Source organism: Equus przewalskii, chromosome 1, assembly GCF_037783145.1.
Source record: "Equus przewalskii isolate Varuska chromosome 1, EquPr2, whole genome shotgun sequence".
NCBI lineage: Eukaryota > Metazoa > Chordata > Mammalia > Perissodactyla > Equidae > Equus > Equus przewalskii.
In genome coordinates this window covers 99,459,506-99,487,212 of record NC_091831.1, presented here as the reverse complement: position 1 = coordinate 99,487,212, position 27,707 = coordinate 99,459,506, and the positions used below count along the sequence as shown (strand labels likewise).

The window sequence follows — 27,707 nt, the reverse complement described above, 5'->3', positions numbered from 1 at the left end:
TTGGTTTAAAAATGGTGGGTCAGCTTCTTACAGTCTTTCAGTTAAGGACAGAAGCAAACAGGATGAAGGAAGACACAGAAATGCTCAGTCACATCCGCTGCCCTTCCACCGTGTGACCCAAGGCCCCGTTCATGGTGTTTTATATGCGTGTTCTTATTGAGTCCTCACGCCAACCCTTCAAGGAATGATTCTCTCCACTTTACAAATACAAAGATGAGAGCTCAGAGAAGTTGTATGATTCGCTCATGGTCACCTAGTGAATGCCAGAGCCAAGACTAAAAAGCAGGTCTTTCTGACCTGTAAACATGTTCTCTCCTGACTCTTCTTTTTTTTTTTTTTGGTGAGGAAGATTGTCCCTGAGCTAACACCTGTGCCAATCTTCCTCTATTTTGTATGTGGGATGCCGCCACAGCATGGCTTGATGAGACATGTGTCCACGGCCAAGGTCCATGGCCAGGATCTGAACCCGCAAACCCCAGGCCACAGAAGTGGAGCATGAAAACATAACCACTATACCACCAGGCCAGCTCCACCTCCTGACTCTTCACACTCCCACACCTCCTCCCCATCTTCTGTCTCCAAGCAGTCCCAAGGTTTTCTTGCCCCATCAAAGCACTTCAGACTAAAAAGGTTTAAAACCACAGGACTTGAAGATTGGGGCCATCAAGTATCCAGGAGAAAAAGAAGTTTCTCACTTTTGGAACATTCTGATAAACTTCTCATCTTCTCATGATTTGAGTTTAGACTCTGGAGTTCCCAGAAAACAGGTGTTTGTCTACCCAAACCTGCAGTGTGTCTCTGAGCTCCTCTAAGACTTACTACCTTGTTGCTTAGCAAGATTCTGCTGGCCATCTTCAGGGAACCACACCATAAGTCCATCACGCTTCCTGTGATGTTTTACAGATCATGTCTAATGCCATTCACAGTGCTATACACATGTTTATCTCAATGAGTGGTTACCGACTGGATGAAGAAAGGAATGAATGAATGTGTATTTCTCGTATGTCTTGAGTGGACCTGTTTGAGTGCTGTATTAGTCAGAGTTCTCCAGAGAGACAGAATAGAGACAGATTTATTTTAAGAAATTGCCTCACATGACTGTGGGGGTTGGCCAGTACAAAATGCGTTGGGCAGGGTATCAGGCTGGAAACAGGCAGGGTTTCTATGTTTCAGGCTTGACGTAGAATTCCTTCTTCTTCAGGAAACTTATCTCTCCCCTTAAGACCTTCAACTGATTGACCGAGGCCCACCCACGTTAAGGAAGGTAACTACTTTACTTAAAGTCAGCTGTTTGGAAATGTCAACCATATCTAAAAAAATGCCTTCACAGAAACATCTAGAGTTTGAACAAACTGGGCACCATAAGCTAGCCAAGTTGACACATAAAATTAACCATCATGGGGCCGGCCCCGTGGCTGAGTGGTTAATTTCTCACGCTCCACATCGGTAGCCAGGGTTTTCGCTAGTTCGGATCCTGGGCGCAGACACGGCACCACTTGTTAGGCCATGTTGAGGTCGCATCCCACATGCCACAACTAGAAGGACAACTGAAAATACAACTATTTACTGGGGGGATTTGGGGAGGAAAAGCAGAAAGAAACAAAAAAGATTGGCAACAGTTGTTAGCTCAGGTGCCAATCTTTAAAAGAAGAAAAACCGTCACATGTGCATGCCTCTCAAATCTAGAGATGTGTAAAAATACAAGTTACTGTGGATACTTGTAAAGGGGAGGAAAATAAGGATATTAAAGACTGACTAACGTTAATAATAAAATTACTATGAACTTGTGATCACCAAGACTAGAGTCGGGATGTTGTTACTATTTATATTCTGCTTGCTTGCAGAAAATATTTGAAGAATCAGAGTCGAGAGCAAAACTCCAGAAATTGTCCAGAGAACTAAAATTATTGCGCTTTACTGAATAGCCACTCTAATAAGTGATACAATTACACATTATTTTATAGCTACTAAGTCATAAGATTTTAGAATTATGAACGATCTCAATTCAAAGTTCACTATTCTATGTAAAAAAAACAAAAAACCAGGACCAGAGATAAATTCATTTACTGAAGATCGTATCCGATTAAGCCACGTGCCCCACTCTTTGCAACTAGGCCACACAGTCAAATTAACCCAACCTTTATTGAGTACCTACTGTATGCTAGGCTTTCTTCCAGACACCTTGCTGGGTGGTAGAGACACATGCTGGGCATTTTTAAGCACTTTATGCATACAAAGTCATTTAATCTTCCCAAGGATACTCGAAGGGATGTACTGTTCTTATCTCTGTTCTACAGAGAAATCATTGAGGCGTAGAGGGCATAAGTGACTTGCCTGAGGTCACAAAGATTCCAGGCCGGGTTGCTGGAATTCAGACCCAGGCAGCCAGACTCCTGAGTATGAGTTCTTGTCCATTGCCTGATGCTGTGTCTGGGAGGGAAGACAAAAATATAAGCAAAGTGCTTCTGCTTGTATTTTTTTAATGCACTGGGAGGGGTGATATTAGCCAGGAGTCTTAGAACATGCCTGGGAGTGACGTAGCTAGGAGAGGTGAGTGCCGAATTGGAGCATGAGAAGATCTAGATTTTGTGGGACCAGAAACTAATGTAATTTGGAGGCCTTCCTTTAAATTGCAAAGTTATGCATACAAAATTAGGTGCAAAAAATGAATATTTACTTAGAACAAGAAAAAACTCAACAAATTGCAAATTGTAAAAAGCTGATCATCTACCACAAACATTTACACTAACGGGAAAAATAACATAATCTTCTTCTTAATTAACCGCCTGTTCCACCTCTACAATGCTTTTATCCCTACGTTGTCCCACGCATCCTCTGATTGCCCCTGCCTTTGACGTTGGAATATCTCCTACAGAGAAAACAGACGATGCAATCCTTCCTCCGACGTGGTTGACAGAAATTTTATTTTTATTCTTAACAGTTCAGAAAGAATTCTTTCTACTTCCCAACGAATTTCTCGTTTGATCATGTAAATTTTTAAGATTGTTGCCAAAACTGAGAAAACCTCTCAAGGTTTATATATGAGCTGTTAGATTTCAGGCATTTCAAGTTTTCTCCTGTAGCAACCAACCTGATAATTTTCAAATTCTTTGAACTGATGCAATTCACTAACCATGTTGCTGTTGATTTCCTCATTAGGGGGGTATTATAAGTTTAAATTATCTTGTTAATGTAAGTATTTCAAGGCAAATTAGCAAGAAACTTAAATCTTTTTCCAAAGTGTTCATATGATTAACTAGATTATCAAAAAGTCCAACAGCTTAGTCATCATTTCTAGCAAAAAAAGAATAACTTTCTCTTAATGAATTTCTGCCTTTGACATAACTAAAAATAATTTTTGACAATTTTTAAATGTCTGAATGATTTCTATTGATTTTGTCATGAATTTTGATCACATTTCGTTCATAGTCTATTAAGCTTAACTGAATTTGCTCTTGATTCTCTAATGAACAAATTTAAAGATGACAAAATAGGTTCGCTTTTATCTACATCCAAATTAGGGGTCTGTAATTTTTCACTTCTTTTATTGAAATATTCCAAAACATTTCCACATTCCAAGAAAAATGCATATTGAAGGTTTATTAAGTTTTCGAATAAGCTTTATGCCCTTCATGTATGTTCCGGCTTCTCTTCCAAGTCTTCAAAAATATCTGTTCAAGTCGTCGACACTTTCCATGTTGCAAAGCTCCAACAGCTTCACAAAGGGCAGACATCCCCATGGCTCGTAAACTCTTAAAGAAAATTCCCAGCCGGGCGAACCTGAAAAGAAACCATATAAGAGATGCAAACTATTGAAGCAGTCGACAACTGTGGGCATAGTGGAGGCACCAGGCGACAAGGGGAGAAAACGCCGGGGTGACTCCTGAGTGCCGGTAGAATATTTTTCTTTTTGCGGATTGACAAAAACTTATGACCATATGAACACATCAATAAGACCCCCCCCCCCCAGGGCCTTGGAAGGGGCCCCGAAATTCACTCTGTAACGTGGAGAGAACCTGAGTGTCACCACAAGGTGATGATATCAACAAAGGCCCCAAGGACTTGATAAGGCGAGACAGGGTCACGGGCGTGTCACAGGTGAGTGATGCCAGAGCAAGGACAGCCCAAGGCACTAAGAGAGCTTGCCCTGTGGGAGATGAGATGTTCAGGACGGTTTGCTTTTTTCAGGTTAAAAACAATTTTTAAAGGGAGGAGGGGGGGCTGGCCTGGTGGCGCAGCCGTTAAGTTCGCATGTTCCACCCCGGCGGCCCGGGGTTCGCCGGTTCGGATCCCGGGTGCGGACGTGGCATCACTTAGTAAGCCATGCTGTGGTAGGCGTCCCACATGTAAAGTAGAGGAAGATGGGCACAGATGTTAGCTCAGGGCCAGGCTTCCTCAGCAAAAGAGGAGGCTTGGCAGCAGATGTTAGCTCAGGGCTAATCTTCCTCAAAAAAAAAAAAAAAAAATACTATGTTTAAAAAAAAAGCAAAGGGAGAAGGGAGAATGGGAAGTCAGTGTTGAAGTCAGTGTTGAAGGAGTGCAGAGTTTGAGTTGGGGAAGATGAAAAAGTTCTGGAGATGGACAGTGGTGATTCGACGTTTGCAGAACAATGGGAATGTACTTAATGCCACAGAACTGTACACTTAAAAATGGTTAAGATGATAGGGCTAGACCTGTGGCATAGTGGTTAAGGTCGTGCCCTCCACTTCAGCAGCCTGGGGTTCATGGGTTCAGATCCTGGGTGTGGACCTACACACCGCTCATCAAGCCATGCTGTGGTGGCATCCCACATAGAAGAACTAGAACGATCTACAACTAGGATCTACAACCATGTACTGGGGCTTTGGAGAGAAACAAAAAAAAAGGGAAGATTGGCGACAGATGTTAGCTTGGGGACAATCTAACATCTGTCGCCAATCTTCCTCACCAAAAAAACAAAAAGTTAAGATGATATATTTTATATTATGCATATTTTACCACAATAAAAAAAATTTTAGGAGAAATAAATTAACAAAATTTTGTTTTAATTTGAGATAACTGTAGATTCACATGAAGTTGTAAGATATAATACACAGACATCTCTTGTACACTCTACACAATTCCCTCACTTTGCAAAACTCTGATGCAACAACACAACCAGGACATTAACACTCGTACAATCCACCCCCATCTTATTCAGATTCCTCAGTTTTACTTCTACGTGTGTGTGTGTGTGTGTGTAAGTCTATTGAGTTTTATCACCTCTGCGGGTTCGTGTATTCACCACCACAGACTCCTCCACAGTCCCGACACCACAGGGATCCTTCATGCTGCCTTTTTATAACCTCACCCACCTCCCTCCCACCCTACTCTCCATCCCAAACCCCTGACAACCACTAACCTGTCCTCCATTTACAAAATGTCATTATTTCAAGAATGTTATATAAATGGCATATCATTCATATATGCCTTCTTGGATTGGCTTTTTATGCTCAGTGTAATCTCCTGGAGATTCATGCAATCCATTTACAATAGTTTCATTAGCTGGCTCCTTGGGGCTGCGTAGTATTCCATGGTATAGATGTATCACAGTTTGCTTAACCGCTCACCTATCAAAGGACGTCTGGACTGTCGAAAGACAGTTTTTGGCTATTATGAATAAAGCGGTTATATGGGTTTTTGTGTGAACATAAGTTTTTATTTTTCTAGATTGAATGCTCAGGAGGGCAGCGGCCGGGTTCTCTGGCAGTGCAGGTTTTTTAAGAAACTGTCAAACTGTTTTGCAGGGTAGCTGGACCATTTTACATTCCCACCGGTAACGTATGAGTGGTTCAGCTCATCCACATCCTCGCCAGCATTTGGTGTCACTATTTTTATTTTAGCCATCCCAATACGTATGTAGTGGTATCTCATTGTGATTTTGATTTGCATCTCCCTAATGACTACTGATGTGGAGCAAGGTGTTAAGCACAAGAGTGGTGTGACAAATGGGCACTTCAGAAAGGTCACTATGTGGAAGTGGTTTCAATGCAATAGTCCCTGATAACAGCTACTGGCGGCCTGACCCAGGTCGTGAGGGTGAAGTTGGGGGGAGGGGGGGCTGGAGGATTCCAGAAATGCTTTCAGAAATAAAGTTGGCTAAATGTGGTGACCAGTGAGACAGGGAGAGGCACCAGTGAAGAAAAGAGAGGAATCCAGAATAACATCTAGGTTTCTAATTCAGTCTAGAAATGTTGAGTTTTGCCTACAACACATCCACGTAGTGCAGAGCATTTGGATCTGAGCGTTCCAAATCGGAGTGGAAGCTGGACTGAAGTCATGGACTCCAAAGCTCAGGGGTTTCCATGGCTAAAATCAGCAATGGGAGGGGCCTGACTTTTGAAAGCTCTAGTCCGCTGGCTCCCGGTGTAGGCCGTGCGCCCAGAGCGTCTGGGGACTGCGGCAGAGCACCCAGCAATGCACACCCAGACCAAGCATCTTCCACAGCACGTGACACGCCTCCTACACCTACGGGCTATTTTTCGCTTGTATGTAGATTCGGTTCTGATTTCACAAATCCCTTTTAAAATTTTTAATTATAGATTCTTTCCTTTATGATTATTTTTCAATCAAATAATAAAAGTGCTAAAACTGGTATGAAAGTTTGCAAAATGTTGAATCATTTAGAATGGGCCGTGGCTTCAGCTAGTTGGTCTTCCCAGGGCCGGGGGTCTGCGCTGCTCCGAGGGGCCGGCTTTCGGGTCCTCCGGGTATTCCCTCCGGGTATATCCGCTCTCCTTCCCGGAGACTCCCTGCCTCCCCACTCCCCCCGCCCCCCCTGCCGCAGCCATCCTTTAGAACTCGAGAATCCCTCGCCCCAGCCTACTCCTCGCAGAAAGCACAGGCCCGAGGGCCGATCCCCTCGGAGTTGGCCCTGGACCCCCTCCGCGGGGAGTCCCTCCTGGTCCCCCGCCCCCCGGGGGAAACAGGGCCAGCCGCGCCGGAGCCGCCAGCGCCTCGCATCCTAGCGCTTCCAGCGCAGCTGTGGGGTCTCCTTTGCAACCTTTGAGATACTTTATTACATTACCCAAGCCCTGTCCAGCCCTGAACCCGCACCCTGACCCCCGGTCCCACCCGCAGGTATGCAGTAAGAGAACCAGCGCAGCCTCGAGATGCCCAGAGACACAAACCCGGAGGCTCTGTGTGGGCGCAGGCGGCCAGGCACGAGGCGCGCCGGGGAGTGGGCCCAAAAGGCGGGGCCTGTGGATTCCAGCTTTGGCAACGGTATTGCATAAGGTTGCTGCTTAAATACAATTCCAAAGAAATTGCGAGTCTCCTTGGGAAGGAGAGGGAGGGAAGAAGCGACCTTGGCCTGCTCTGTTCCCCGAATGGCAATCTCTGATGCGTTGTGACTGTAACAAAGAAGTCGCAGGGCGGACCCAAGGTCTTACTGCACATTGGGGGGGATTCCTCTCCCGGGGATCTGAGACTGGTCTCTTATCTCCCGGTAATGCCTCTGAAGTCTCCTGCGCTGAGAATCAGCGAGGACGATGGCGCAGGAGGCCGTAGGGACCGCTGCCGCCCCCGCTCTGCGTCCGGTTCATTGGTTCTGTGTGGTAGTCAGCGCTGGACGCCCAAAAGCTCCGCCCTGCATTTTTCCAACAGGGAAAATAGTGAAGCTTCTTTTTACTTATATTTGTCTTTTTGCCTTATTTTTGGAGTTTTCTAAAATTAAAAATCCAATGTGCAGACCCTGGTTATTTTAAAACAAGCAAGTTAACTTGCGCTGCATGAACTGGCCGCTTGAATGGTTTCCCCTGGAGATCCTGAGATTCCTAGGATGAATCCAATCGCAGGAAGCGGCGAGTCAGGAAGGAAGAAAGGGAGAACTAGCGATGGAGGAGGTATGGCCCTCACTTTGCCTCCTGAATCTTCTCGGGCCCATGATCAGAGAACGCTCTTCTGCACCAAGGCAGCCTCACCCATGGGCTGAGCCAGGCCCACCCCTCCACAGTGGAGGCAGCCCCTTGGCTTGGGGGAGGCCCACCTGAATTTGGCAGCACTGCCTCGGCCTGGGGTGATGCCAGAGGGGCCCTGGTTCCCACTGTGGGGAAGGAAAGGCCTTCCCAGCTTTGAAAGTTGGTGTCCTTCTTTTGGGACTCACTGCAAAAGGTTCCCATTAAAAAAACGTCATGGCCACATGGAGAACTTGTCAGTGGACGACGTAGTAGATCCAATGATTAGGGGAGTTCACAAATAAAAAAAGCAAGAAACAAATATGCATTAGCTAGCTTTTTATTTTGCCAAGAATGGATATTTTTTAAACAATTACTTTCTCCAATCACCATCATTTCTTCTAAGAAAGGGTGCTTAACTCATGCACATACATGGACGCATGCACACACTGAAAGATAAATGCCTAGACTAACGGACAGCCCATTAGTCGACAACGTGGAGCTTTCTGGAAAGCCTGGAGAAGCCCTGGTTTGGGGTATCAGTCCCCTCCCTTGGCTGTGCGTGGGGACCCCGGCTACACCTACATCAGCTCTCAGAAAGATTAGTGGGTGTGAGAGCCCCAGTTTTCCAATGTGAACTTCTCGGGTAAATGTACATGAGAATGAGTTGACTCTCTGGAAGCCATCCCCTCCCTGGAGAAAGAGCAGAAAAATGCAAACTAACACAAAAATATTGTTTTCATTCTTTAACCATTGTTCACCACCTCCTAAATGTGAGTTTCCAAGGTCAGTTTCAGTCTGAAACTTCTGATTCCATCTCAGTGGTGATGGAGGCCTGGCCCAAAGCTGGGCCAGCACAGGGATGTGGCCTGCCCTGGTGTCAGCTATAGAAGGGATTCTGTCTGCTTACAACTCACCACAAGGCCCAAGTCACTCCAAATGCCCCACAAAGACCAGGGAAGACATCTCCAGACCCAACTGGTCTGCACTGCTTTGGTGCTCCAAGGATGCCCTTCTAATTGCGGTTGGGTTGGCTCTGAACAGGCCTGCAGGATGGAGAAATGGAGACTTTTATCCTGATAAAGATGCTGAGGCCACTTTTTTGTGCCAGAAGAGAGATTCCCCCTTGTCACTCTAAAGCAACTTGTAAGGAATTGGAAACCTCTAAAAGGGGAAGCATCTGTGACCATCATCCCCACCTCCTTCTCACAGTCAGCTTTTCCTTTTCTTCACAAAGGCACATTCCCAAGCATCCCACGGTCCAATTTGTGTTCTAATGGTGAGGAAGCGGGGGCGGCTTCTGGGGAACTTGGAGTGCAACGCAAGAATCAATTTCCTTCATCCTGAAAATGTTCTCGCACCTGAATGTGGGCCTCTGAGGATGAAAGAGGAAACTGACAACCAGAAATAAGGCTTGGAGATGAAGCCTCATTTTGAAAAGGGCCAAAGAGATGAATAGGTGGTTAGAAAAAGACAAAAGAAGTAAATACAAAGGGCCAACAAATAGAATTAAAATGTTCAACATCACTGGCAACTTTTTAAAAATGTGAACCGATCCAATGAGATACCATTTTTAGTGCAACTAATTGGCAAAATAAAAAGTTGTAATAGTCCTGGTTTCCTGGGGTCTGGGGAAATTGACACCCCTTAGGAGGGAGTAGAAACGATTGCAATTTTTCTGGAAGTCAGTTTTGCTTTATATATCAAACCTCAAAAACATGCATATCCTTTGACTCCATCATTTCACATGCGCAAAGGTATTCTAGGAAATAATGAAGAATGTGCAAAGATGTCTCTATATGAGGATGTTCACTAAATATCCAACAGTAGGAAATTGTTTAAATCACTTACGGTATATCTAAGTAATGGAACAGAGGAATATAATATGATACTATAATATAATATGATAGTTGTGTAATTGTTGGAAAGGCATTCAAAATATATTGCTAAGTTTTAGAAGGGTTACAAACAGTAAGCACACTTTTTTTCTGGTTTACCCATTTCATTCACCAAATATTACTAAGCGATAGGAATACATCAAAGATCAAGATAGACAGTTCTTTGCTCTTACAAAGAATACATTTCTTAAGGTAATGGGGTCTGGGGATTGGATAACAATAAATTAGTTGAAAATTAGCATATTGTGATAACTGCTATACAGAGAATTAAAGTAAGTGACATGATAGAGATCTTTCTGACAATTTTAACTAAGATCTGAATAAGAAGGAGAAAGTAATGAGAGCATTCCAGGCATAGGAAACAGTTAGTGCAAAGGCCCTGAGGCAGGAGCCAGCTTTAGATGGCATGTTTGGATACAGTTGGGCCATGTAGCTAAAGTGAAAGAGGGGCAGAGTGTTGGATAAGTTCAGAGAGGGGCAGGGACTGGATCACGTGAGGGTTGGTAAACCAGGTAAGGAGCTGGGATTTTATTCTAGGTGCTATGGGAAGACATTGCAGTTCTCCAACAGGATCCATGATCTCATTGATGCTTCTAGACTTCACGCTGGCTGTTGTGTGAAAAAATGGATTTGAGAGCACAAGGATGAAGGCAGAAAGACCAGTCTGTGGGGCTGCTACAGTGGTCCAGGCAAGGCTTGAGGGCTGCTTGGACTAGGGTAGGAGGTGAGATGGAGAGAAATGGGGGCAGTCTGGATTTATTTGGGAGTTGGTACCAATGGTATTTGCTAAGAGATGGATGACTCTAGGATTTTGCCCTCTTTCAGCCTGTTCCCCTCAGTTGCTTCCAGCTCTAATTCCAGTCCTTCCCTACTGAGGTTCAGCTATATCCTCAACAAGATGCACCCAGCTGCTAGCTGTCCACCAAAGTCTAAGCTCCTTTGATGCATAGAAACAGAACAACGGCTGCCTGACTACATTAATTTCCCAGCCTCCCTTGCAGCCAGGTGTGGACATGTGACTTTCTCCAGTGCACTATTAGAAGAAAGGATGATGCAAGCAGAAACCATCATTCCTCCACACTCTTTCCCCTTCCCACAGGCTGCAAACCAGGCTTGGCAGCAAACCAGCTTCAATGATGCAGATTACAATGAGACTTTGGGGGACGGTGGAACGATGAGCTGGAAGGAACCTGAGTCCCTGAAGGACCACCTGGAGCTGAGTCTCCCACCAGCCTAGAAAGCCCACCTGGATTGTTATGCAGGAGAGAAAAAATGGAAACTTATTCTTTAAGTCATAGAATTGTTGGATGTCTTTGTTACAGCAGTCCACCTTGCCATAACTGATACACCACCTCAACACGATCTATATATTTTTAAATACCAGTGGACTCTTTTTGTTAAAAAATAATTGAACCCCTCAAACAGTACCTCCAGACAAGGGTAGATCTTTGGGTCTCTCCACTCCTGTCCATGGCTGAACTTGTCTCCTCTGTGGACTAGATTCAATGCTTGGTGTACCTTTAAAACCCAATTTGGGTTGGAAACCAAAATCAACAAGCCCTCCACGCAGGAGGTATGGGAATTTTTTTTTTACATACTATTGTTCATTTATAAAAATATTTGAATTAAGTACCGTATTCCTTGTTCTCAGCAAATGCTTAACAATTGAGAAATCAAAATAAAAAAGATCATGCCATCTAATGTTAACTCTGCTAGAAAAGGAATTGATTTTTTTTTTTCATCGAATTGGGTGTATTCCAGAGAGGCGAGCTTGGAGGAGTCATGGAATCTGGCTTTCATGTGTTAATGAATCATCTTACTTTCCAAAGATGTTGGTGAGTTAGTCAGCAAGGGGAAACCCTAGCTGATCAATGAGAATTTATTTATATCAGCCAGTGAGCTCCTTCCAAAGGGTCCAGACTTGGAGACCAGCTACCCCACGGTTCACAAGGCTGACGAAGTACTCCGAAGCCCACCAGGAAAATGGCGTGCCAGGAGAGCATGCTCTGCGGACGGACGTTGGTGCCTTTCACCAGAGGTGACAGCCCTGCATTCCTCCTGCACAAGCTTCAGCATTGCTGCAGAAGGCGGAGCACGAGCTCGCTCCCCAGAGTGGCGGGTGTAAGTGTTTCCGGCGGCCTGTGGGAAAGAACATGAAAGAGAAACAATGAGTTAATAAGGCCTCGCTTCTTGAGGATGGGCACAGGCACTGGGTTTTTAGCTTAAACACATGTACATACTATCAAATGTGGAAAAGCAGGTGATTTTTCTCAGTATGGTTTTGGGGTTCCCTCCCACGCTGAGACCATGATGCTGGGTCCAATAGCCATCCGCTGGCTCCCCGTCCAAGCTCCTCCTCACGACTTCCCAGCCTCTGTAATGAGTACTCGCCACCTCCCACACTTGGGTACTCCTCCATCTCCCATTCCTGCTAAGCACTTGGGACTCCCATCAGTCCCGGGCTTGCCAGTACTCTCTTAGCACTCCAGTCATGCTCTCGATAACACTGTGCCAAGATTAATAGAATCTTCTAGCTGGTCTTCCACCTCCTATCTCTCCAAACCATCTTCCATTGACCTACCTAAAGCACAGCTTCACTTACATCGTTCCTCTGCTCCATAACCTTCAATGGCTCCCTATTGCTCATTCTGCAACCAAGATTCTCCACCATAAGGCCCTAACCTCCCTTCTACTTCACGTCTCTTCTCCAGTACACCCAGTCCAACTAGGCTTAATCACTCCTTATTGAACTTGTGCACTTTTTGCCATTTCCAGGCCTTTATTCATGTGATTCCTTGACCTGGAATACTGTTCCTCCTTCCCCATCATCCACACATTGAAACCAAATCTGTCTATCAGACACCTTCTCAAGTGACAACTCTCCCATAAAGACTTTCCCAGTTTGATGGCATTGTATTTGCGCTGTCCTTCTGTCCCTTGTTCCCCTCTAACTTGCAGTGTCAACCCCGAAGTGTCTATCGGAGCTTCGGAGCAGCAGCCTGGTTGGAAGGGAAGGCCAGAGAATGGCCTTCAAGCTGCCTTTGCATGAGCACCGTGTTTCACTATGATTGTATGAGGGGAGGGGCTGATGAGCTGGAAAATGGAGCTGCTGAGGTCCCTTCCCCCTACACCAGCCACTGAGCCCTATTTGCTCTCTTTTCTTTCCCCCACTGAACTGCGAGCGTCTTAAGGGTAGAGGCTGTGTTCCTCGAGTCAACGCCTGCTGCAGGGTTGCGCGATGCCAGCTGTGGAGTAAGTGCTTGACACGAAATGCGCTGAGTTTATTAGAGTAGGCAGTGCCTCTGGGAGGCATCCAGCTCGCACAGCTTCTTCCCATCCGTGCAGAACAAGTCACTGCCCAGCACACGTTCCCACCTGTGTCTCGCCGAAGCCAAGGGTGAGATAGGCTCCTATGGGAACACCTGACCTGCTTCTCCTTTAGGCTGTCCTTTTACTTTGGAACCCAAGATCCCCAGAAAAACGTAATGGGGTGGCACCCAAGCCAAAGGGACAGCTTCTCATCTGGACCTGATGGAAGAGTCATGCAGTTCATTTCACATTGTTTCATCAGCTGAGAAGAAACCCTTCATCGATTTCAGCAGGAATCTACTTTCTGAGGGCGCCACCCCTCATCCGAAACAGACAGAGACAGCAAATTGCTCCACAACCCTGTAGCCTGGTTTCTGTGCTGCCTGGGATGCCTCCTTCCACCAGCCAGAGCCCCGTGAGCCCCACCAACACAGCGCCCTCTCCCCATAAACTGAAAGCCTTGGCAAGGGACATGGAGGGGGACCCGGCAACGGCACGTAGCCCTCACAAAAAAGAGAAAAGGAAAGAGCGGCCAAGGAGGTGGAAACCCCAGCTCTTCTGTTTTCCTCTATAAATTCGAGGCCAGGTTTTACCTCTCCCTCGGCAACTCCGCCTCTGACGAGAAACTACTACAGATACTAGCCTTGTGCTGCATTAGGCATTCACGCCCCCACCCCTTGTCACTTAATGGCCTTAGTTTGTTTTGTTTTTAACTCTTGAACCCAGGCTAGCTTATTTCCTATTCATATTTTTAAGGAATTCAGGCCCTCTGCAGCAAAGACAGACAAGCATACCCCGGAGCTTCACATTAGGGATGTTTCTGGATTGTTGGTAGAAAGCATGTATATTTGTTAATTTGCACCCTAAACACACCCCACGGCCTCATTTAACTCTGAGCGCTCATGTGTGTATTGCAACTGCCTGTGCATGGTTCCAACTTAATCAAGTACTTAATGAGTAGCATTAATATTCCTTGTCTTCTCCACGGGAGACCACGCTCATCAAGGTGAATAGCGCCTGGCCGCCTCCACAGCCTGCCGTTGAGCTAAGAATTGTCTGTCCTCATCTACACAGTGGACTGTTTGTCCCCCAAGATGGGAAAACCCTGCTGGGCACTTTCCAAAGGCTTCATTTTAGAATGAGATGTTTCCACTTAGAGATCTTTTGAAAATGCCAGGCAATTTGGAAGAGCAGTGGGAAACGTATTATCTGGGTGATCGTCTTTCAGAGATGCTCCTAGCGTGCCTGTTACGTGCCAGATGCTGCGTCAAGTGCTGGGGATGCGATGATGACCCAGGCCCTAGTTCCTGCCTTGGTGGCGCTTACCGGCTGATGGGAGAGGCCCACACTTATGGAAGGGTAACCCTAATTGGTGCATAATGGCAATGTGAGATCAGCATTAGGAAGGAAAAGCTGGGGTGCTGGGGAGCCATTCCCTAAGATGTTGGAGCTGAGCTGAAAGACGAATAAGGACAGAAATCAGTTATTCATGGAATATTCCAGCTGGAACACACACACACACATACACACACCATCTAGTATAACTCCTCTATTTATAGATGGGGAAACTGAGGCCCAGCAGAGCTAAACGTCTTGCCCAAGGTCAGAGCTAATATAGAAACCAGCATCTCCATACCCACGCCCTTCCCGCTCACTCACATGGATTTTATTTATATCCCAGCTATAGATTCTCTCAATACACTTGGCCAAGAAAATGCCGAATATTGAGTTAAAACCACATCCCTCAAGACCACAAACATAAATAACGATCGTGTTTTAATGTGGATGTTACCTTTTCATTTCGCAAATCCGTAGAGTTCTCATCATATCAAAATGCAAGACAGTTTGTTTTCCGTAAGAACAGGAAGGTCGTCACCCTGTCTAAAACGCACCGGCCAGTCTCTCTAACCGTGCATTGCTAATGTGGGCGTGAGCTGTGTGCTCAGGCTGACTTCAGCCCCCAGCGGGGGTTTCAGATTTGCACACGGCGATTGGGTGGCTCTCTGCTGTTCCCTGTAAGTGTCCTTCCCTGGACTCCGGGAGCCTCGGGGGATCTACCGCTGCCGGAGCGGCCGTGTTCTCGCCAGTGTGTACATGCGCTGCATGGTGAAACATTCTTTTGAAAAGCCCGTGAGAATCCACTTGCAGTCCGCCCTTGTGCACCTAACAGCGCAGAGCAGGGGCTGGAAAGCAGCGCAGCAGACTCGAGGTTACCCCCGGGGAGCGGCTGCAACGGGGAGGGGACGTGGTACCGTCTCCTTTTCACTCTAGAGATGCCTGAGTTGCGTAAAATCGTACGCAAGACCGTATTAGTGTATTACACACTGAACACATATGGATGACTTTTTAAAAAGAAGATTCTTAAACAAAAATAACACGTCAATAGAACAAAGGTGCCTCTCCGCAGAAAGCAGCGGCGTTTCTCCTGGATGTGAACGTCCATTCCAGGAACCTCAGGGTATCTCCCCCTTGACCGTCGTGGACTATCTCCGGCATCTCAGGCAGAGATTAGGAAAGTTGTAGGCGCCTCGAGGGTCGCCGCACTTGCCGCTCGCGCCCGTGTAACCCGCGCGTTTGGGGAAGTCTTGACTTGCCAGCGTGCGCGCTCCCCAGCCCCCAAACTGGTGCTGATGCGGGAGGGTGCGGTCGCGGCGGGGCGGGGCCAGCCGAGCCCGCACCCCCACCGTCTCCCCCGCCCCCTCCCGCCAGCCCCGCCCGCGCTCGCCCCCCGCCCGCGCCCCGGGCGCTCGGCCCGCCCCCTCCCCTCGGCGCTCAAAGGAACCTCGCGACGCCGCGCTCGGCGGTGGCGGGCGGGGGCCGGGCGAGGGAGGGGTGGCCCGAGCCGCCCGACTCTGCAGTTGTCTCCCGAGCGCGGGCTGCGCCGCCCGAGCCGCTGGGTGGAGAGGCACCAGCCGTTCGCTCCCGGGCCGGCTCCTCCAGGCGCTCGCAGGCATGCAGCCCGGGAGCAGGCGGCGTGCCCCGGGCCGCTGCTGAGCCGGCCGGGGCGGCGGGGGCGCGCACTAGTTGAGCCCCTCCCTCCTCACCCCGGGGCCGACCGGAGGCGCCCCGGCACCCCCTCTTCGCCCGCAGCTCCGCCAGCGCCACCCCCCGCGGGCCGCAGGGGCTCATGCAGCCGCCAAGGTAAGCGCGGGCCGGGCGCGGGGCGGACCCAGCTCTGACATCCCCAAGCGCCGCCGACACTTGCCGGGGCCCCGGCCCTGCTTTGGTGCTCCCCAGCGCCGCGTCTCATCCTGCTCCCGTCTTGCCCAGATTTGGAGCTTTGCTGCGCCTCGATGGCTTTCGCTCTTGGCAGCAGTAAAGTTTTTGTGGTTTGGTATTTGCTCTTTTTTCCTCAAATGCTCTCCCCCGGCAGCCGGCAGCGCGCGTGGTTGGGCAGATCCAGCGAACGGCTCTTCCACTGTGTGCGGGCTGGGAGCTCCCTTCTTCCGGCGAGGCCACCTCCTCCTGGGGCGGCCGCGCTGCCCGGCCCCTGGAGCCTGGGACAGTCTGGGACGGAGCCGGCCACCGGGCTGTTCTGCCATGAACCCCCATTGGCCCGACTCGCCCGGGACGCCTCCTCCTACTCCGCGCCTGGCTGCCTAGGCCTGCCCGGGGGGGCGTCGGCGCTGCGCTCCGTCTGGGCTCGGGTCGGGGCAGTCCTTCGCCTGGGAGCGCCACTGCGCGGGAAGGTGCAGGGCTTGGGATGAGTGCTAAGGGATAGGACTTCCCGAGAGCCTCGGTGTTCCTGAGTGGACGAGTCCGCACCCCGCTCGCGCCGTGGCTCATCCCAGGGAACAAGCTGGGGCAAGGGGACAGGTGTATTTAGGAGGAGGGCCGATGCGGGGCACGCAAGGATGCGGTTCTTGGTTGCATCCTGTTAATGTAAGTAATTACACTGGTTTGCCAGGAGGTAAAGTCAGTTCCCCCAAGTTGCGATTTTAATGGAAGCCTGCAAGCTGCTATGATATGCTGTGGTTTCAGAAGGCGTTGGACTGTATTTATTTTATAAATCGGGAGTCTTGCGGGCGGATTAGGGGAAACCGCGCCATCTAGCGGAAATGGCGAGCTGCGTGTTCCCTTTAGGCAGCGAAGTTGGGTGTTCTCAAAGTAGGAGACTCCCTCGCGAGGTGGTGAGGAGGGAACTAGCCCTGGCGTCCTTGGGAAGAGTAGCTCTCGGTGAATCTACAGTCCCCGGGAGTGGATCGGGGCGCCCCACGACCCGAGCTCAGCATGCCGAACTCAAGGGACAGAATTGCAGGTCGTACTGAGTGGCCGGCTCTCACCTCAAGGAGATCTGCCAGCATCTCCACCAGGCTTTAGGATCCTCCAGCAAAAACATAACATATAATGTCACCTGCTGGTAAGAGGATGCCCCTTCCTCAGGCGTCTATCGCAGAAATCTGAAAAACGTACGCACAGACATTGCTCGTCTCCCGTGCAGCCCAGACAAGTGACTTTGCAGGCAAATCTTGAGCCGCGCGACCCTCAGAAAAGAGGCTGGCTGTGCTCTGAAGGGCAGCTGAAGGAGAATTGGGAAAGGGTCTGTGCCACTCTGTACAGGAACGGTGTAGTGTACCAAAAATAGCAGTTTTGCTCATACAAAGAAGAGGTTTCCTGCTGTTCCACTACCACAGCAGGTGACAAGCCAGCCCCCTTTATAAGGGTCGTGATCTCCAATTAACAACTGGGGCTGACTTTGCTGGATGGTGTACAGAAGGGACAAAGGCTCTGGGTGGGGCACCCACACATCCAGGCGGGCTTCACATTCTCTGTGGCTGGTTTTTGCTGCCACCTTCCAGGCCAGATGATATTAGCAATGAGCTGGGTTCTCCCTCATCTGAAGGGTACGTGGGTTCCTTGTAGAGCAGCGTGGTGTTCTGCTTGTGGTGCAGACTCTTGCCCCTTGAGACCCTCTGAGCTGTGGTGGTGGTGAGGGAGGTCCCAGCCTCCTTGTTTCAATAGGCTTGCTCCCATCATTTCCATCCCAGGTGACAGACAGGTGCTTATACTCCAAACAGGCATGTGGAATGGTGGGTGGCCTATCTCCCCACCCCCTGTGCTGTCTCAAAGTCACTCTTCGTTTGCAGGTGTTTATTTAATAATCAGATTTGTGACAAAAAGGATCTGGCAGTAACCTGGCATCTTATTCAAGGAGAACTTCTCTGATTTTTGCTAAGAAGGCTCTATCTGCTTTCTCTCCTTACGAGCCTTTCCAAGGTATGACTTGCATCTCCCCAGTGTGTATAATAATACAGAAAGGAGGCATGAGAAGCTCCTATTTAACATGCCCCTTGACTCGGCTCTCCAGCTGCCTCGTGTGGGGCCAAATAGAAGAATTCTTAGATGAGGAGATGCAAAATAAAATGAATAGGTACTGAGCATCCCTAACATTGGGACAGGCAGTTTTCCAAGCCCCTCTCACAGTGATGCTCGCTGGCTCCTGGAAGCAGGCAGGAACAGGTGTTTTCATTTCCCTTTCTCAGAAGAAACTGATGCCCAGAGAAGTGAAGGGGCATAGCCAGGGTTCTGTGGGTTTAAGGTGCATTTTTCCCTACAACCTTGCTACCAAATGAATTAAACTCAAGGACTTCCTTTTACCAAGTATGGTCCCAAAATCTCGTCATGCTTTAGCAGGTATGATCACCAGTCTCTCGAGGTCTGCCATCCAGGGAAAGAGACGGGATATACCCACGTGAAACGGAGCATAAACAGAAACTGTTGGAAACCAGTGACAGACTCATTGGAATCTGTTAGTTCTGTGAAATGCAAAGACACTACTCCTTACAGATCATTGTTCTAGAACTTGACTTATAATATCCCAAAGGTAAATTTAAGTAACTTTTAAGTGTCTGCAGCGTTCCTGTGGCGCTTTAGTTCTGAGAATGGCTTTGCTTTTCAAACAACGTTCATTGTTTATTCATTCAACAAACTTAACTCAGCATAAATTTAACCTGAAGAAGAGAGGCTTCAGACTTTCCCAGGTGTCTGGTATACAGTCCTCTTCAAATGACAGGCTCCTCTTTTTCTTATTTTGACTGAACAACAGCTCAATTTCACCCTCCCTTTCCTTAACGACAGAACTATGCAATGAACAGTGCAGTGGAAAAAATTAAGAACTGCCTCAGCCAATTGCACGTACAGAGTCAGGCAGAAGTCAGTTTCCTTGGTGATAAATGAACATCTTTTAAAAGGATGCCCAATTTCTTAGCCAGGTCTGACCTAAGAGTAGAACGTGCTGTATCATATTAGAGCCTAGGGGTCAGGAGGCAAGAATGCCTACTGAGATGTGAAACTTTACAATTCTAAGGACAAGAGGAAAAAGAAATTTGGAAATTTGGGCAGAAATTGGAAAAACAAATGCAAACATCTTTTATAGCCCCCTTTAAAAAGTGAAAAACACTGCTACTTGACAAGTATAAAAATGCACTATGTACCTACTCAACTTATAAAATTATTATATCTATTGTATCTATTATATATGTTGCTAGAGTAAAGAATTAACGTGTAGCAAAAACTTTATAGGGAGAGTAATTACAAAGTTGCTGGTTGAGTTTACTTCTCGTTTTTTCAATTGTTTGTTTAAAGCAACACTGAGAGATGGAGAGCTTTCAGGAATCAAGATACTGGGTTGGCCAGAGCCTGAAAATCTGGCAAAAACTTGAAAACAAAAGATTCTGTCATCTATCTGGTAAAACAAGGCCGCTGCCTGTAGATTCTAGTAAAAATGCCCTAAACCTTGTTGATTTCTTTCTCACTAGGGCATTGTTTAGGACTTACCATCCTAGCTTCTCCTTATGTCTCATTGTTTCATCTTCGGGGACTCCCAGATCTCAACATCTTTGCCCCTGGCTGAGAGCAACAATTTGTCCTCTTCCCTGATAATACTTTCCTCCTGCCCTCGTGAACAGAGGTTTTCTGTGTAAATCCTCAGTAAGAGTGTCAGTACTGTTACTTTACTCTTAGCACACTTTTCTTCTTGAATGTGGATGCAAACTTTTTTTCCTCCTCCTTAGGAGTTTTGAGGAATTTTCTCCTTGACCTCTTTAAGCAAGATTAGGGAGAAACATACAAACACGCAGAGATTCATCCCTGATGACCTCCGAAACTTCTGTTGTGGTATTAGCATTGTCAGCACAGTGCAGACACTCTACTTTAGAATTCACTCTCCTGTTCGTCTTTTGTACATTTCCCAGTTGATCTGTACCATGCCATGTCTCTTCCCTCCAGATTATCTATTAAAAACCATGATATTTAGTTGTTCAAGGCACTTTCACAAAGTTTTATCCTCTCTATCAAAGTCTAATGAGACTAGAAGACCTTGCTGGTTACCCCTTGCAAGGATGCCCTTTCACCTGTTCAGATGAAGGCTTGCAAAGAGGCCTTGCTCAGAAAACCTCAGGTGGGCAAAGGCGGGGCCATCTCGGTGTCTTAGCAATTTGCTGCCAGAGTGCATTTTCAGCTCCTGGCACTGGCGTCCTGAAGAATAGACTGCTCTTACAAGAACATGTCCGCTGGGCTGTGAGAGTTTAGCTAAGCTTCTCCATGGTATGCCTGTCTCTGCATCCTTTTGTTTGGCCAAGCAGACCTCAGGGGCCTTCAGCGGACCCTAGCCCCTTGTGCAAGCGCATGCCCTGGATAGCAGCCTGCAGAATCACAAGCAAATGTAAGTTGCTAGTATGAACCCCCAACAGCCTTTGTGATCAGCAGTGTCCCCTGCCTCTCGGGACCTGCCCAAGATCCCTGTGGGGCTCACCAAAATCCCCCTCTTTGGTTTAAAGTGGCCAGTCCAGCCTTAGCTTGGGAACCCCAAAGCACTCTACCCCTGGATCCTAATAAAATGCATGTGCCCCAGGTCCTGGTTCTCTCTCGCTGTCTCTGCCCTCTGACCTCCCCACGAGGCCCCTCAAGGCATGCTGGATACTTCCTCCAGGACCTGTGAATAATAAACTTCTCTATTTCAGTTTCTCCTGTGGTCTGTTGTTGAGCCATGGCTCACCATCTGGAGGCCTATGCTTCACTTAACAAGTGTTAATTTGACAGATTCATAACAGAAGAACACACAGAAATGCAGATTTCATTCACAGAATACTAAAAAGGACAGAATTTCTTCAAAACAATTGATGCCTTGAAAAGAATGAGAGTTAATGTTTGTTTGGAAGTTTTGGCAGATAATATACTCTCATTTACATTTAATTTAATATCCTTTATGGAAAGAGGTAAAGTATAAATAAGAAGTAGATTTTTTAATGCAATTGCATTTTCTCAGATGGGCTTCCATTTATCCAAGAGAGGCAAAGCAAAAAGAAACACAGAGCTTAGAGGCCAAGCTCCCCTGAGACATTAGGAGACTCCTAATAGCACCCCCTCGTGGGTCCAGACTTGCTAATAACCCCTCACTGCTAAGTTTGGCAGGTCATTTGCCCCAGAACAGGAGATTCATGGGAGTTTAATTTATGTCGTTTTACATCAGTCAGTGCAGCTAAAGTAGTTTGATACTCAGATTTCAGAATACTGAATTTAAAATGCTTCCCTTACTGTCCAGAAGCATGCTTGATTTTGTGTCTTTGGGTGTCTCAAGGTCACATGGTAAGGAAAAGCCAGATGCCACCCTCTTCATGCACCCTTTTCCATTGCTTTTATTTTTCTCTGCCGAGAGCATTTTGAGAAGAAAGAGCCTTACACTCCAAGCTGTCTGCTTTCTTCATGAGTAAATGGATGCTATCGGCAGAGTCTGTGGACTTCGGGTCTGGTAGGGAACATATTGCCCACCCTGAGCCTGGGCCAAGAGTCAGTGAGGGCAAGGCAAAGCAAGCCAAGATGGCGCCCAAGCCCTCCCTCTCTGGTTCAATGAGCAATGTCTAGGGGCCGAAGTCCATCTGGCTTTGAATTTGAGACATGACCTGAACAGCTTGTGGTCTGAAGGGACTACAGTAAATGATAATATAGGTAGGTTTACCTTAACATCTTCTTGTTGTGTAATATTTAACTGTCATTCAGAGGCTATTAAGTCTGGGTAAGTACGCTATGAAAACTTGACCTAAAAAATACCGTTTAGCATCCAAAAGAAAGAAAAAGAATTCTATATAACTATTTTGACTTTGTAAGATTTTAGTGGGGTGGGGAAGATCGTTCAGGGAAATTTTTCTTTTCTTAAAACATTTTTATATGTTTCTGGAAAACAGTGTGTGTCTGAACATATGCCTACTTCTAAGGCATGACCCATCATTATACATACGGAGCATATTATTTGACTAACAGAAAACAGTAAACCCCAGGTGAATATAAGAAGCAGCTGTAATTGGTGGGAAGAACACTGAACTTGGCATCACAAGGCCTGAGTTTGAGCTGCTCCCTGCTATTTATATTCTTGGTGACCTTGGACAAGTCGTTTCATCTCCCAGAGTCTCAGCGACCTCACTTACGAAATGGAGATGGCTGTAGCCATCATGTAGTTGAGATGACTTTCCAGTTACACGAGAGGCTCTGTCTTATGGTGGTTGCTCAAAAGAACTTGAGCATGGCTGATAATGCGCTTAGAACCCCCCCAGAAGTCAAGGTTATCCCAGAGTCCTTGGAGAATTCTGCACATTTCCCCTCGGTTCCCATACATAGAAAGGCTCCAGCAGAATCAGGCACATAGTAGACATTCTGTTATAATCCAAACAATGGTTTTATCCATGCTATAAAACTAATATTGGCAAGTACGTATCAACACTTACTCATGCCAAGCATCTGTTCTGAGTGGTCTGTTACTGTGTTCACTCATTTAATCCTCACAATGACTCTGAGGGAGCTAAAGTATATCCCCATTGTACAGATGGGATAAGTGAGATCTAAGAGTCTGGGTTCAGGCTGCTTGTTCTTAGCCAGTGTGCTGTATTGCCTCTCTAATGTTAAAGTGAAGAAATTCCCTGAGCCTCCAGTAAATTTTAAAAGGAAAACCATGGTGGTAGAGAGAATGTCACACAAAGCGATGCATTTGTTCTTCTGTCTGGATTGGCTCTCTTCCCCACCTCCCGTCAACTAGGGATCTTCTTTATTTCAGCTTTGCATTAGCCATTCTAAACAATTTTGAACTTGATGAATAACTTGGTTATCTGTTCCTATTGCTAAATGTCTATGGTATTTGCGCTTGGCACCAAATTGTTCATTAATCCAAATATTCCAGCCTTCTGCTGGTCGAGAGAGAGACACAGACTCACTGTCAGTTCAAACAGTTGCCATTTGGTGGATAAATGGTTCCAAGCTGGTTCTTCTCCCAAGAACTTACTGGAATGGGGAGAGGTAAACGCTGGGTGGTCTGTTCTCCATTACCGGAACCTGGTGCATCTCGGTATGAGTATCCGAAAGTTGCTTTAAAACAAGAGGTTACTAAATGTTTTTAAGGTGTGGTTTCAGGTACACAGTACTATTGCTGAGGATTATTGCTGAAGAATTTCACGCTGACACTAAAATATAAAAATGTCACTCATCAAATAACATCTCCCACTCGCTCGGCAACATTTTTGCTTGGGGAACCCAGAAATGTTACAGATGAGGCCCCAGCATGGCTCCTTGGACTCAAGTGTCGGCAAGGCCAGTTAATTACAGAGCCAACATCAGTTCACTGGATCCATAGAGACACCAGACTATGGAGCTGGGTGACTTCTCTGGGGCAGCCAGGCCATGATTCTGCAGGTTGCAAAGGTGAGGGTCCATGGATAGGACAGGATGTGCAGGGGCCACCTAGCTGGGGTAGAGCCACCGCAAATCCCAGGTCTCTCTCTTTCCCCGTATCTACTGCAAGGTCTAGAAAATCTCAGTCTCAACACTGTCGATTAAGCAATTCAAAGATGCTATCACTTTCATTCTGGGCTTTGGAGGCAGAGGAATTTGCAAGCTGTAGACCACATAGTAGGTGTGCTCCAGAGTCGCAGACCAGAGGCTCAAGAGGAGAGTGAGGGAGGCTTTCATATCTGAAACTCCAATTGTACACTAGTTTGTTTCTCAAGTAGGGAGAAGTGGGAGAAGTATCAAAAGAAAAAATGTGGCTGCTCCAAGAGCTTTCTGAGAAACTTAGAGGTCAAGAAGGAGAGGTGAGAGGGGCTGGCTCTGTGGCGCAGCGGTTAAGTTTGCACGTTCTGCTTCGGCAGCCCAGGGTTTGCCAGTTCGGATCCCAGGTGCAGACATGGCACCGCTTGGGAAGCCATGCTGTGGTAGGCGTCCCACATATAAAGTAGAGGAAGATGGGCATGGATGTTAGCTCAGGGCCAGTCTTCCTCAGCAAAAAAGAGGAGGATTGGCAGCAGATGTTAGTTCAGGGCTAATCTTCCTAAAAAAATTTAAAAAAAGGAGAGATGAGAAAAGACAGAAGGAGGGGCTTCCAAATACCATGAAAATGTGAACCCAGAAATTAGCAGGTCATCAGAAGGGCTCTGAAGCCTGGGCTGAGGCTGGGGGAACACAGAGGGATCATTGCTTCTATTCCAGGCAAGAGGATGAGCACGTAACGTAGAGTAGGGTTCCCAGAGGCAGAGGGAGACCAGACATCTCCGTGCCTGGGAAGGTGCTGGTGAGCTCCACAGAGGTGGCATGACAGCCAGGAGTCACCCAGACTTGCCCAAACCCCACTCTGCCACCAAGCCAGCTGGGTGACCTCAGGCAGGTTACTTACCTTCTGCAGTGTAAGTGGGGGTAAATGTGAGTTGTCTGACTTCCAAATGAGAAGGGACAGAATAAGCATCTTGAAACAGAGCTCAGAGTCCAGGAAGAGAAGAGAATGTAGCTGTGTAGAGGCACGTGGCATCCCTCACATGGGCTATTTTATATGTAAGTCTACCTGTACATACATCTGTAAATCCCCTGTGCACTCAGTTCTTCTCTGACTGCTTAACTCCTGCCGTGATGGAGGGGTTCATAGGACTATTTAACTGAGAGAGAAAATAAAATAGGAAATACCCACGGGGGAGGGGGCAGTTGGGAAGTTGCTAATAGTTTTTGGTAAAATGATAGCTAGATTGATTGATTTTATATGTGCTTGTATGCACATGGAAATATCTAGAAAGATGCACATGAAGCTGTTGAGTTATTGCCTCCAGAGAGAGTGACCTAATTTCGTTTAACAGGAAATTGATTTTTTTAACGTGTGCATATATTACTGTTTCACTTCTTTAAAATGAATGTGATGCTAGGTTGAAGGAAACAGAAAGCCCAGAAAATTTATTCTTCCAGCACTTTCTTTTTTAAAAAGATCTCTTTTCTATCTTTCCAGCACAATGGATGTGTCCGTGCCTACCAGCAGGGGTGTGCTTCTTGGGGGAGGGGGCACTCTGTACAGTTGTCACATGCTGAGGTGGTCCGCCACGCCCTGAATGTTCCCAGACTCTGTTCCTGAAAGTGGACTCATGAGCATGAATGCTAAGCCATGGGGCAGTCTGATGTGAATTGTCCAAGAGGTGAAATTTTAATGGAGGGTGTTCTGAGACAGTGTAAGGCTGATGTTAATGTAGATATCACCAAATCTGGTACTAGTGACATCATGCTTTGCAGACAGTGGTCCTTTTTGGGAAAGAAGTTAGCATCATTGACCCCCAGCTTCTAAAGACTCGCCAACTCTGTAAAGTCCCGAGTGGATTTGCAGTAATGCTGATGGGGCATAAATGTGGGGCTCCCGACACATCGCATAAACACCCCTCTCCAAGTACTCAGAGCACGCTGCTGAAATGATTTGTCTCCGCATCTCAATGCCCCCTGGGCTGCCTGGAGGGGACCTGGACTGTCTGCTGCTCTTCTGAGAATCCCAGACCCCTGCTCAGAGCCGATGACTTGTTGAATGAGTAAAACAGAAAAACGGTCAATAAAAAGAATCTGCCTTATGTGGGGAAAAAAATGTCATTACTCTGATCACACGCATCTAAAGACACGTCCAAGAGCAAATAAAATCTGCTACTGTGTTTTAAATCCATATAAAAGAATTCAAAGAGAAAGTAAGCTGCTTCTTCGGTTTCTAAAGAGAGCTATTGGAATGTCAAGAAAAGCGTGTTTCAAAACACCATTACAATATTGGAATAAAATCTGTATGTTTTAATTACTAAGCATAAGCGTCTCTCATGGCGAGGGAGGGAGAATATAAGCAAATGAAATAGTGCGCACACAGACAGAAAGGAAGCCTCTGGCAAAAGCTGAGAAAACGAGACAGGACATAGGAGGGGCACCCTGTAAGACTTTCTGAAATCAGCAGGGAAGGGTCTGAACGCCAGAGTCAGGACAGTGAGACTCACAAATGGTTTGGAAGAAGAGAAGCCGCCTCCTAAATTGTCATGGAAACAAACAGGTCAAGGAAATTCTGTGGCGCTCCATCCCGGACCATCTGGAGGGAAGGGAGCAGTGGTAATTAAAGATGGCAGTGATATCCTGGTGGCCAGAATGTGCGACTGTCCTTCCACACCGGGCCTGCACCTAAGGGCATGCACGCTGGGTCCCCTGCCCACAGAGGGAGCCCATCTATCCAGGAAAGGTCACTTTGAATAGCCACTTTGGTGGAATGTATACTAAAAAGTAACATTACCAAGCACCTATTAAAGTCCCAAGTAACTGGACAAAGAGAGCAGCACACTTTCTGAAAAGAGAACGTGAAGCCAGACCGATCTGTTAGCCTTATTCGAGGAGCTAGAAACAGGCCTGGAGACGAGGGAGAAACCGAGGGATGGATTATGTTTAGACTCTCGGAATTCTTTCTGACGAAGCTGCACCCAAGGGTCATTTACAGTAGCAAATTGCTCCAGAGCGAGAGGGTGGCGGGGGATTCCCACAGATCGGAATTGTCTTTAGAGACAGGAGACAAAAAATAGGAGAAACGGGTACTTTTCTGGATGAAGAATTATAAACAGTGGGGATCCCCAAGGATCACTGGTACTCCCAGACTTCATTTAAATGTCCATCGATCATCCGAAGGAGGGATGCTCAGATGGTTCTGGGCCTGTGGATGAAATGAAGGCTCTGCAGAGACATGGCAAACAAATGGTGAGTAACTGCAGGACGAGCTTACGAGTTCGCAAGAACGTGCATATTAAGCTTTTGCAGGGGCAAGCCTCGGTTAATGCGTTTAGGAGAACATAATCCAAATTACAAGAAAACGGACTCTGTCCAGTCTGTTTATAGCCACAAAAAGGGATCTTGGGGGTCTTTGCAAAATGTTTGTTCCTAAAGGCGGTGCAGGACCAAGTACTCAGAAAATGCTCTCAGAAATGGTAACCAAGCCAAAAAGGGATTCTCCCTGGGCCGTCGCCAAACCTGGCAGTCTTACGACCTTCTCGAGAAAAATATCTCAGAACTGTAGAAAGGTGAGTAATCACCCAGACAGAAGGCTTTGCCGAGAAGCTGTGCCTCTTTGTTCTTTAAAGACTTTAGTGTAGAAATAGGAAGCCAGAAAGGTGATGTGATCAAAGTCTATAAAACCTTGAAGGTTATGGAGAGAGTGAACAAGGTCTGGTTCATCAAATCTGAGACGAGCAGACCCAGGTAGCCCTTGAAGTTTGAAAGAGGAGTTTGAAACAGGAGTTGGAGGGATCAATTAAAAAGAAGAATTGGGTCCTGCTCTGAGTTGTAA

The 27,707-nt window shown here is 47.0% G+C and overlaps 1 protein-coding gene and 1 long non-coding RNA gene across 3 annotated transcripts in view; one reads left to right on the top strand and one right to left on the bottom strand.

The window, feature by feature from the left end:
* Positions 1 to 8,237: 8,237 nt before the first annotated feature.
* Positions 8,238 to 15,759, bottom strand: LOC139083308 (uncharacterized). The gene is made up of 2 exons (XR_011539928.1): positions 14,913 to 15,759; positions 8,238 to 11,950 (listed from the first exon to the last, which is right to left on the bottom strand). It is a non-coding gene; the product is annotated as an uncharacterized lncRNA (long non-coding RNA).
* RGMA (repulsive guidance molecule BMP co-receptor a) overlaps positions 15,736 to 27,707 on the top strand; it is a 43,114-nt gene continuing 31,142 nt past the window's right edge. Inside the window, exon 1 of one of the 2 annotated variants that reach the window (XM_070618860.1) lies at positions 15,736 to 16,261. In XM_070618860.1, coding sequence (XP_070474961.1) covers positions 15,751 to 16,261 — 511 coding nt within the window. In that variant the 5' untranslated portion in view covers positions 15,736 to 15,750. The remainder of the gene's footprint in view (positions 16,262 to 27,707) is intronic. The other variant, XM_070618866.1, reaches the window with a different exon arrangement.